General features: G+C 27.0%; 1 protein-coding gene across 1 annotated transcript; it reads left to right on the top strand.

Moving 5' to 3' along the window:
• Positions 1–1,044: 1,044 nt before the first annotated feature.
• Positions 1,045–10,672, top strand: l(2)34Fd (nucleolar protein 10 lethal (2) 34Fd). Its single transcript, XM_018548970.1, has 16 exons — positions 1,045–1,244; positions 1,321–1,363; positions 1,629–1,843; positions 2,552–2,688; positions 3,816–4,025; positions 4,105–4,333; positions 4,650–5,069; positions 5,210–5,498; positions 5,625–5,865; positions 5,958–6,054; positions 7,074–7,196; positions 7,323–7,564; positions 8,002–8,376; positions 8,474–8,654; positions 8,959–9,174; positions 10,430–10,672. Exons 1-16 carry the CDS (start codon positions 1,179–1,181, stop codon positions 10,670–10,672), a joined length of 3,327 nt encoding a protein of 1,108 aa, XP_018404472.1. The 5' UTR covers positions 1,045–1,178.
• Positions 10,673–12,353: the final 1,681 nt, after the last annotated feature.

The following is a 12,353-nucleotide window of genomic DNA, read 5'->3' as shown; positions in this document are numbered from 1 at the left end:
TACATTTACTCCCTCTACCTGATAGTTCCGTAACTAGCAGCACGAGGATTCTAGAGACATTTGAATGAATAGGTCTGTTCGTGTTGTTTGAAATCTCTAAAAATTTAGCAACTTAAAATGCGATACACACATTTTTGAGCGTTGAAAAGAGAAAAAGCGAAGATATGGCTGTGTTCAGCAGAGAAGCAGCTTCGCAAATGTTGTAAAATTTTTCAATAGATTGATTTATACATTTAGAACCATAAGTAATCAAAAGTAAGAACCAACCGTATTCAAGAATTTTACAACAGTTGCAAAGCGGCATTTTCTGAAGAACGCAACCGAATAGCAAAACGTTTTCCAACTTAATCCTTAAAGCCTAACGCACATGAAATGCATAATAACACTGTTGGACCAATAAGCATCCAGCATAAGGCGAGAAACACACACTTTTGCATAACGCATAAACCATATACATAAAGAATTTGATTGGTCCATTGACTCATGCATAAGAAAATGGGCCAATGAAATTTCTTATGCACATGCTTTATGCGTTATGCAAAAGTGTGTGCTCCCCGCTTAAAACGGTTTATTGTAGAAGGCCCATTATGTTTATGCACTATGCATTAAGCTATAAATAGCTTTCACACAAATTTGCATAACCACATAAACTTATGCATAATGAAAATTATCCAATCACATTTACGTGTATCTCTATAAGGGAAATGCGATTGGATAATTTTCTTTATACATGCGTTTATGCAGCTATGCAAGTTGTGTGGATATAGTTTTTCATGTGTTTGGGCTTTTTTCTTCACGGAAGAGAAGCATTTGATTGGTTGATTCTCTTAGGGTTGGATTATACTGGCCATAATCTGTTAACTTATGCCGTAATCTGCAAAAATTGACCAATCACAGTCGAATGAGAGGGAAATAATTGATTATAATTGGTCAATTTTTACAGATTACGGCATAAGTTAACAGAATACGGCCAGTATAATCCACCCTTATGCGTTATGCAAGAATGTGTGCTGCGGCCTTTAATACCTTCCTCACGATGGACAGCTTCTAACCTAAAATGGGTCCACCTTTTTTACGGAGTGGAGTCTCCCTTATATCTCTTACTTTTTAGTTCCTTCTATTTACATGTGTTCTGCAGGGGAAAAATATTTTTATGTAATTATATAATAAAATTCAGAATGCAGGTTTCCGCACCAAATAATATAAAAATCTACAATCTTAGCTCTGGAAAATCGCTTCCCGAGGTAAATTTTTTTGCTATATGTAGTATAGATTTTAATTTAAGCGTGACATCTCAATGTGTATTCTTATTCTTTATAGTGGTTATCTGAACGAAAACGAAGAAAATTATCGAAAAATGTCGGTAAGAATTACATTAATATATATATAAATAAATATAAATATTTAGTTTAAATTTTTGATTTAGATTTTGGTGAATGTGAACTTCGCGGTTCTTTAATGATTATTGTTTTTATATTATTGTAAAAAAAATAATTTTTTAAATCTTTATTTTCCTTGCAAAAAGAAGTATGTATATTTTTATCAAAATCTAAATGAAAATTCATAAACGAGATATTTGTAATATCTTACTATTTCCAAATACATAATGATGAATATGTTATTCGTAGATGTTCGACGACGTATCGAACTTATACAAGACTTTGACATGCCTGGCATAAGCACATCTATTAGAGTTTCTAAAGATGAACAGTACATTCTTGCAACTGGTATTTATAAACCACGTGTAAAATGTTTTGACGTACATAATTTGGCATTGAAATTTGAGAGATGTTTTGATTCTGAAGTAATTACTTTTGAAACGATATCAAATGACTACAGCAAAGTAAGTAAAATTGTTGAACATCTGCAAAATAATTATATACAAAATATGTAAACTTGTTTGTATGTTCTACTATTTTGAATTTTTAGTTGTTAATTAAGTTAATTTAATTAAAATAATGCATATAATAGATTATTTGAGTATTAAAGTGAGCAAAAATTATGATTTTATTCTGTTTTACATTCATGATCATGTTATTTAATGATATAATACATTTTTATGATACATTATAGATTATAATATTAAATTAAAAATATTTTAAAGTAATTTTTATGATATGAAGTTGGATATATTCAATATTATTTTAGTTGATAATTTTCACTGATAAGGACAAAATGATTGATGGTGTACAAAATAGATATCATGCTGTAATCAAAATGTATTATTAAATATATTTATATTAATTTATATAATTTATAATATATTTTTACAATTGTTTTTTTATTAATTGAGGTTTCTGTACAAAGAAAAAAAATATATTATAATTTTTATAAAAACCAGTTTTTATAAATCGTTTTATTTTATGCCTGACAATTAAATCTAGTATGTGTTATGTGATTAATATGTTTTTAAATAACATTAAAAAACAACATACATAACTTTAATAAAAAATAAAGTATAATGAAAAATTTAAGTCACTCATTTTTTTGCTCACTAAAGAATTGATTAGAATTAAAATAATTTTATTGAATTTATCACAATCATTTTTAGATAATATTTCTGCAATGCGATCGTAGTGTTGAATTTCATGCTGCTCATGGAAAGTATTATAAACTCAGAGTACCAAACTTTGGAAGGGATATGAAATACCATTATCCATCATGTGACGTTTTTATTGTAGGCGATAGGTCAGTTTTAGAAATCTTAAGCAATTACATAATATTATGATCATTATTTAATTAAATTTACAGTATATAAAGTAAAGATACACATGTGCATGTGTGCGTGTACATACAGGATGTTTTCGTATAAGTTGTCACCTCTTTTTTTATCTTTTAAATTAACTCAAAAATAGACCTAAGAAATATAATATCAAATTAAATAGCTTTAACTAAATTTTTTTGTAATCACAGCGATTATTGTAAAAGATTATTTATGTTAAAGAGTGGAAGAGTATGCATACTGAGTAATAATGCTTCTTTATTGAGGCTTAAACATCGACATAATATTATCCGTCGAATATTCAAGATTGAAGCTTAGAATACAAAGCATACATTTGAATTTTATTTTACTATGAATTTTGTGATAAAGTTTAACCTTAAATGTCTTTGTGTAGTATATCCATGAATTTATCTTAAAGAGGGATGTCATACAATGATATAAAAAATTCAGTATTTTATAAAAAAAAATGAAGTTACCTTGAAATGTCCCCAACGCTTCCACTCATAAAATAATTGTTTTCACTATATATTGCCCCCCTTTGTACTGAACATATTGGTATAATAAACTACTTTTTCATATATCTTCAAATTTCGTTAGTAATTAAATCATTCACTTTATACGAATTATCCTGTATACATCTAACAAGGGATTCCACAACTGTCTAAAACCAATTTGATTTTCTCTCAAATTTGTAGTCAAATATATAAATGTAAAAGACATACTGTTTTATACATGCAAGATCTTATAAAGGTATAACATTCTTTAAAAAAAAAAATCTTTTTTTGGGGAGGAACAAAAATCGTTGGAAGTATTTTAAAGTACCTTTGAAATCATACAACTTTTATTTAAAATTTTTTTTCTATTTTTTATACAGTATTTTTGACGATATTCGCTCCGAAAGAGAAAAAACCTGGTTTTTTTTTCAAAGAAGTATTTTACTCTTTAAACATGAATTTCCGAATGTATAAAAAAGTACATGTCTTTCAGATTTTTGTGTTTAATAACATATTCACGAGGAAAATCAAATCGGTTTTGATCAATTGTGAAACCATTGTAAGATGAAAAAGAATTATCACAGAACATGTTTTTGCAGTAATAAGATATATAGAATAAATCTTGAGCGTGGTCAATTTTTGCAACCTTTTGAAACGGAAGCAACATTAATAAATAAGTGCGAGATAAATCCGTTGCATCATTTACTTATAATTGGTACTCAGGAAGGAAAAATAGAAGCTTGGGATCCAAGAGTGAAAAATAAAGTAGGCGTACTTGATTGTGGCTTGCAATGCATTACTCAAAATAAGTAAGAATAACGATAGAATATACTCTTTATTGGAATCTAATTTCTAGATCACAATACAATTAACTTTTTTTTAAATTAGATTGGAAACAGTTCCTGCAATTACCGCCTTGAAATTTCAAGGAGGATTAAATTTAGGAGTCGGTACATCAACAGGACATGTATTAATATATGATATAAGATCTAATAAACCACTTTTAACTAAAGATCATATGTATGGATTACCGATCAAATGTATAGATTTTCACCAAAAGATGGATCTTGTTTATTCTATGGATAGTTCAATTGTAAAAATATGGAACAAGGATAGTGTGAGTAAAAAGTTTACTTTATTTAAAGTTAAGCTTTATGGGACCAAAACATGTGATATAATCGAATGAGGTTGATTTTATAGTTTAAAATAAATTAAAATGGTAATCATTTTTAATTAAGCTTTGTTTTCGAGAAAAAGGATTTTGAAGAAATTTTGAAATTCTTGAATTATATATATATATATATATATGTCTATATATAGACAGAATTGGAATCACATATTTTGTTCCTGTATTTATAGTCAAAATGTAAACTATAAAATATTTTTTATCGTATAACAAAAATCTCATAAAGTTATTTTCTTTTTTTTTTTAGGGTAAACTTTATACTTCCATAGAAGCTCAGAATGATTTTAATGATTTATCTGTCATACCGAACAGTGGTATGTTACTAACAGCTAATGAAAGTGTGAAAATGCAAGTATATTACATTCCTAGTCTTGGCCCTGCTCCACACTGGTGCAGTTTCCTTGACAATCTTACGGAAGAATTGGAGGAACTGAATTATGATATTATCTATGATGATTACAAATTTGTAACTGATAAAGAATTGGAAGAATTAAGTCTTTCACATTTAAAGGGCACCAATCTACTAAGAGCTTATATGCATGGCTACTTTATGGATATCCGATTATATAGGAAAGCAAGGGATGTAATGAAACCATTTGAATTCGAAGAATACAAGAAAAAGAGAATTCGTGACAGGATTAAAGAGGAAACCGTCAGCAGAGTACAAGTATTTTTTAATTTAATTTTATTTTTGTATAGCTACTTATAATATATCAAACTTTATTTTTAATTCACATATTTCAAAAACTAAAAAAAATATTAATTTTATTTATTTACACAATCTATTTTTTTTTTAAATAAAATCAGATACAAAAGTTACCAAGTGTGAATCAGGAACTGGCATTGAAACTGATCGAAAATACAAATGTTACTAATAAAAAGAAACAAATGTGTTCGAATCTGCTGAAAGACGAACGATTTAAAGCTCTCTTTAACAATCCTGATTTTGAAATCGATAAAAATTCCGAGGAATACGCTTTATTGAATCCTGTTGTCTCTCAACTTGATAAAAATAAAACTAAAATATTGAAACAACAATTGGCGTATAATGAAGAAAAGGAAAAAGAAGATAAAATTTCTGAAGATAAATCAAAAGGTAAAAAGTTTAAAGTAATATTTTTTTCTGTGCAGATACACACACATACACATACACATATATATATATATATATATATGTACATATATATATATGAATTTTCTTAAACATGTTTTTCTTTTAAAGGTAATAGTTCGGATGAAAGTTTTATTCACGACAGTTCCGACAATGATAGCTCAGATAATGAAAAACAGTGGGTTAAAGAAGTTCGAAAGAATTATCGATTAATAAAGAAAAACGAAAGAGAAAAGGAACAACTGAATGAAGACAGTATTAACCCGATTTCAAAGGATGAATTGAAGATGGATAAAATTAAAAGTCAAGTCAAGTTCGAAGATGGCGGCCCACAAAAGAAAAAACAGAATAAGTTAGAACAATACTCATCTTGTCTTGATTTGTCAAGTATTATTCATTTGGATTTCGCATCATTTAAAATTATGTTATTAATGTTTTGCATAGGGCAACATTCGGCGCAAGATTGGAAAATGAAGAAATGCACAATACAAAAATCTCTGGTTCGCGTGGTAGTAAAGAAATGACTTTTGTCATTAGAAAGGTATTTACCATTAAAATTCAATTTAATTATAGATTGAAACATACTTTATGTTATTGTCTTTCATTTTCTTTCTTGTAGAAAAAACAACCAGAAATGAAACGTCGCAGAATAGAATACAATGTGTTAAGACCTGCCGGAAGGAAGATTTTAAGGAAAAAACGTTAATTTATGTATTTACGAATGTTAATAATAAAAATGTTAATTTATTAATATTTTTGTATTAAAAATACTGTAAATATAAACATTTTTTAATTTACTTGTTTCTTTGCTTTATAATGCGCGCCGGATTCTTACAAACGTAGCGACTTTAACCGTGATGCACGTGGATATCTCCGAGTAAAGGTGAAATGTCATCTTGGCGAAACTGATATAATTTATATTCGTATGTAGAGTGAGCCACATGCCAAACTATTGATATAAATATTTTCTTTCCAAGTTCGAAAACACTACTTGGCCAAAGATATTCAAATGGCGTCGGTGAGTTACTACTACCATTATATTAATTGATTAAACCGATTTTTTCATCCAATTAATATATCGTGCAATTTTATTGTAACTTTGCATATGAGATATTACAGCAAATCAAAATGTAACCTTCCCCGATGTATTAACTTGTTAATCTTCGTGCTTAATATGTGTGTGTGTGTGTGTGTGTGTGTGTGTGTGTGTGTGTGTGTGTGTGTTGTGTTTAGTAGAATCTTGTTTTGATTTTAATATAAAAATATGTATATTAAGTAATATTTAATTCATCTCTCTTGTATTTCCTTTAGAGAATAAAGTAGATATAATTTTAAGATTATTTTGAAATTCATGATATATATGAAAAAACAATTTTTCTCGTGTTACATTATAATTTATATATTTTATAAAACTATTATATCAGTAAGATAATTCTCTGATGAAATTTTTATAAAGTTCACACGTACATACAAACACACATCTTCACTACTTTTAAGATATTGTTCTTTTTTGAGAGATTTTAAAATATTTATTGAAATAAATGTAATAAATACTTATAGGTAGACTGTAATAATAAGTGTAAAAATGATACAAATTTATCTCAACAAACTCATGAAGAATATACGGAGATCTTCGTACCATCTATATTAACAAGTATAACAACAACTTTTCAAAGCACAGATGTAAGCAGTATTATTAGGATAATAATTTTTATAATAAACAATTCTTTGTTTTATTATGTAAGTTTTATAGTATATAATATGGAATTTTGTTCAGTCTTAAATTAACATGATTTGTCTGTTGTATAGCAAGTAGATGAAATTACGGAAGATTATGAAAACTTCATTAGTACATCAGCTGTACTTCATTATTGTAAACATAAAATATTGAGGCCTTACTTGAGGTTACTGGGAGTGATGGGACTGAGACCAACTAACAGTGATGATTCCGATCATTTTCTGCGATGTTCCATTTTAGCGAATCTTCATACGATTCAAGTTACTATATTTATATGTATTGGATATATTTTGCAATACATGGCGTGCTTCAGGTAATTTATTATCCTATTTTTATATGTGTTAGAATAATAAAGTAGAAATTATAAGTATAAATGCACACACATAGAAAAGAAGTTATATGTTTATATATATTGTAACAAATTAAATTATTTACATGTTTTATATGTTATATATGTATAATATATATGCATATAATAAAGAAAAACACATAACTGCTCTTTAAAAAAGATATGTAGTTTCGCATTTCAAATTGCATAATTTTAAATTATTAATGACAAAAAGATTACGAGCCAGATCAGTAAATTTAATGTAAATAATTCGTACAAATTATTACATTAGTGCTATAAAATGAGTACAAAAAAATGAGTACTTAAAAAAAATAAAAATTAAAAAAATTAAAGAAATGAGAAATATAAAATGAGTAATATAAAATGAGTAATATAAAATAAAATATATTTATTATTTTCAGACGAGACCGAGGTTTCTGTTACAAAGTATTAACCTTGGAACAAAACGCACTAAACGTCAACGGGGAACAGATGCAGGAACCATCCTGTTATGGAAATGTGATATTCAACTATTTAATCCCAAGTATATTACATTTAGTAGCATATTTATATATGATATATTTATTTCGCGTCAAAGAAAACGAGCAACTGCAAAATCTAATGGAGAGAGCGTTTCTGCTCTCTTCGAATCCGATAAATCGTGGCAATCAAAAGCGCCTTGTACACATACTATGGCTATTCATAGCATTAAGTATAGTATGGATAATCATGGCACTGGTTATAGTGAATATTCAGATAGCAGAAAAAAATATTATGTTTCAATGGATGGAAAATAGGTAATTACGGATAACAGTTACAAACAATCCATGCAGAATGGAATATTGTTTCTAAGAGTAATTAAATTGAAATATTCATATTTTGTCTTCTCTACAGTCCATATCAGATAAAAATAATGTTAAAAGTATTTCTAATCATCTGCACCTTATGGCACGATATGGTTCAGGGAACCATTATAACAAGCTACTGTCTGCAAGGGCAACTATTGATGTCACATCTTTATTTTTTACGCGGAAAGCTGCTCCAACATATTCTACTGCCTATCGACTGGATGAGGGTTTGTAATTTATTGCAATATAATTTTTTATTTTATATTTGAAGAAAGAAATGAACAAATATCAAAGTTTAAACAAATTTTATGTAATTTTTTAGAATTACTGTATAAATTAAAAAATTTTTTACATTGTAATTTTATAACTTTTTAGAACATTTCTTAAATTTTTTTACGTAAATTAAAACATTTTTTAAAATGGTGAAAAATCTTAATATTGTTTTGTAATTTACCTGTAGAGTTAATTATTATTTAGCTTAATCGATTTATTCGTTTATTCTATCAACATGTTTTCTTTTGTGGCTTACAGGATATTGATGAATTCAAAAAACTGCTAAAATACTTTAATGACGAATTAGGCCCAGCTGTTTGCATTTATACTATAGTTAATCTGTCATGGGCAGTCGCGGGTATCATATGGTTATTTCAATATTATATCAACAATGACGACACTAATCGTGTTACATATGTTAATGTAATGAATGTTGCATTATGGATTTTGATTTCAATCGCTCCATTTATACAGGTACATAACACCGTGTAAAATTTCTCCTATTTGATTCAATGATGTATTATCAGAATTGCATGATGTAATTCAAATAGTACGTACATCCATAATCGAGATATAAGACGTCTTTTAATAAATAATGGGTTGGAGGGAAAGTTCTGCGGTATTTTTTATTAGCTTAATTAAAATTGTATATTGTACATTTAAAAAATCAGCGATTATATCACTCGATAGAGCAAAGTTTCAGCTTTAAGAATCAGATTTTTTAATTGCGGTACGTTGATTTTTAACGAAGTTATAAGCAATTAAAGTCAAAAGTTCTCCTTTACTTAATTCGCGAATAACTCGGAAACCAAAAATCGTAGAAACAATTTCTAAAAATAAATTTTTATGAAAAACTAAGTTTTCACGTTAGATAGTCAAAAATTTTCGCAAATTCTTTTTTGATATGTAACAGACCCACAAAATGACTACAGAGGATGTTATACATTTTTTTAGCTTCAACAGTTCTAATGATGAATTATATCATCTTGGAAAAGATTATAAGACTACTGCAGGAGTTTGTGTGAGGATCTAAAACTACTTAATTATATTATACAATAATATTATATGTAATTATAATAGAAATTGTAATAAAAAATCTTATAATTATTTGAATAAATTAACTATAATCAATTATAATTATAATAGGATTTTAGCGTTTTCAATAAAACTGCAAATAGAGAAATAATACAGCGGACAGCACATGGTGTAAGTCCACTCCTTAAAAAAATTATATTACATAACATTTGTAAATTTTGTCAGGTTACTTATTTCTCTTTATTTTACGATTGTCACTTAAGATTTGAGCTTTCATTTAAACTAATATCCAAATTTCTATGATATCTTATTTTTTAAAACAACTTCAAATGTTTTTTATTTTTAACTCCGTTTTCTAAAAAAAAACCTGATGTGTTGGAGCATTTTTAATTACGGATTTGTAATTTACGAGAAAAAATTTATTAAACTCTGCCACATGTCATAAAACAAAATCCTTGTTATACAATGATAATAATTAATAACTGTACGTGGTTGGTTTGAAATGGGCGAAGTTCTTTACATGTTTTCTATATTATATAATTATTTTTAATTTTATTAAATATTTTTTAAACTTAATTATTATTAATTTAAATTAATTTTATAGGTCATTAACTTTGTGTATATATATATATATATATATATTATATATATAATTTGTATATGTATATGTGTGTATTATATATTTTGTTTTTAGGCAGCTCGCTTAACGAATGCCTGCTCCACGATTCGAGCTGTAGGACACGAGATACGTATACGACCATTCGTGTATCAAACCACTCCAGGCGAAGATCTCGATAGTATACTCTTGTATACGTCTTCTTTAAAAATGTGCGCCAAGCTGTTCAAGATTCCTATCAAAAGTAGATATTTATGTCTTCTGCTAACTATTGGTAGTATTTCTATTCTCACTTTAGGGCAGTGTGAGTTTTTTTCGTAATTAGGTAATACTTCAATTGAAAAGCTGTGTGCTGCGTAAATACATCAAACAATTTCTTTAATATAAGATAGTATTGAATTTACGCGTATAGAATGTATCATCTATAATTATATAAAACTATTCAAGTTCGATAGCTTTTTACGAACTTTTATAATATAGTCATTGTATAGATGTGATGACGTATTAGAAAATGCACAATTTAGGTATTTATATCTATTAAGAAATTTGAATAAAAATTTTGTCGATAAAATATCTTACGCAGCTATATGCACACTTCCATGTTTATTTCGGTACTATACTCATAATGCCGTAGCACAGATGCATAGTACATAAGAGAATCAACTAAAGTTTCTCTTTTCTATGAAATAGAAGGAAAAGGATTCTCTGATTGGTTGATTTTTTTATGCACTATGCATTACGAGTTATATAAAAGTCTGTGTTGCGGTTTTTACATTAAATAAAAAATAATAGTCGAGATAAATGAAATGTTGAAAAAAGTACATATTTTATTCACTCATTATCATCCAATACATTACACGCTTCAGTAATGGCAGTAATATTGCAATATCCTGTAATTGTAATTCGCATTCGTAACTTACTTTGCAATATGTAAATGTATAAATATTTAATGAACAAATTTTTTTCGGAAATTCTTTATTCATTGTATTCAGAAACTATAAGTATAAATGCAAAAATCACATTGCTAATGTACTGATATTGTATTCTGTATAAAGAGAAATTTAAATATGTAGAAAAAATGCAAATATTTATGACTTTAATAATTAAAGAAATCTACAATTAATATTATTGAGTTTGTTTTGTTGTATCAAATTGATTTACAGATCGACTTCAGTGATGTATGTACAAATTTAAATTTTGTGTACTATTGTATATTATGTCAGTATTGTAAAATTAATTTATTAAATGAAAATGATTAGCTCTTTATCAAATTAATATATTTTGGACATGTATAATTGTCTTTCAAATATAATTATACACACGTTTTAAAAATATTCTTAATGACATTTAAAAGCTTCAAGATAAAATCTCGATACTCATAACTCGGAATATGAAGCTATCGTAAAAATTATAAATAAGATAACATTTAATTTTAACACATAAATTAAAATTATTGAACAAAACGATATCATAGATATATTAATGGGGAAGCTTTTGTAAATAAATAATTATAAAACAGGTCATTTGTTATTGGCTTCTCCTTATTAATTAAACATGGTCTGTGACAGACCATGTTTAATTAATAAGTCTTAGTAAATTTGAAAGATATTGGGAAATTGATGTACTTAATAAATATTATTGTATTTTAATAAGAGAGTTCGTTATTTCTAATATACATCCACATAATTTTAGCATTTACAGGAATTACTTAATTTTGACTAAATAGTGCATGATATTGACACTTTATGGTACTGTTTTTTTTTTAGAGTATTAAACGTTGTAGCAGTACCTGCATAGTGTGTTTCGCTTCACCAATAAAGTCTACTTACAATTAGTGATATTCGCGTATTTTTTAAATGTCTTACATTGACAATATTATACATACTTAAATCTTGTAAAAGGTATTGTTACAAGGTTTACGATGGACAAAGTAAAGAATACCACGGAAAATTAAAAACATCGACAGAATTTATTTCGAAAATTAAATATATATATATATGTA

Source organism: Cyphomyrmex costatus, unplaced genomic scaffold (assembly GCF_001594065.2).
Source record: "Cyphomyrmex costatus isolate MS0001 unplaced genomic scaffold, Ccosl1.0 scaffold76, whole genome shotgun sequence".
Lineage (NCBI taxonomy): Eukaryota > Metazoa > Arthropoda > Insecta > Hymenoptera > Formicidae > Cyphomyrmex > Cyphomyrmex costatus.
The sequence above is the reverse complement of the archived record's forward strand: the minus strand, read 5'-3'. Positions and strand labels throughout refer to the sequence as shown.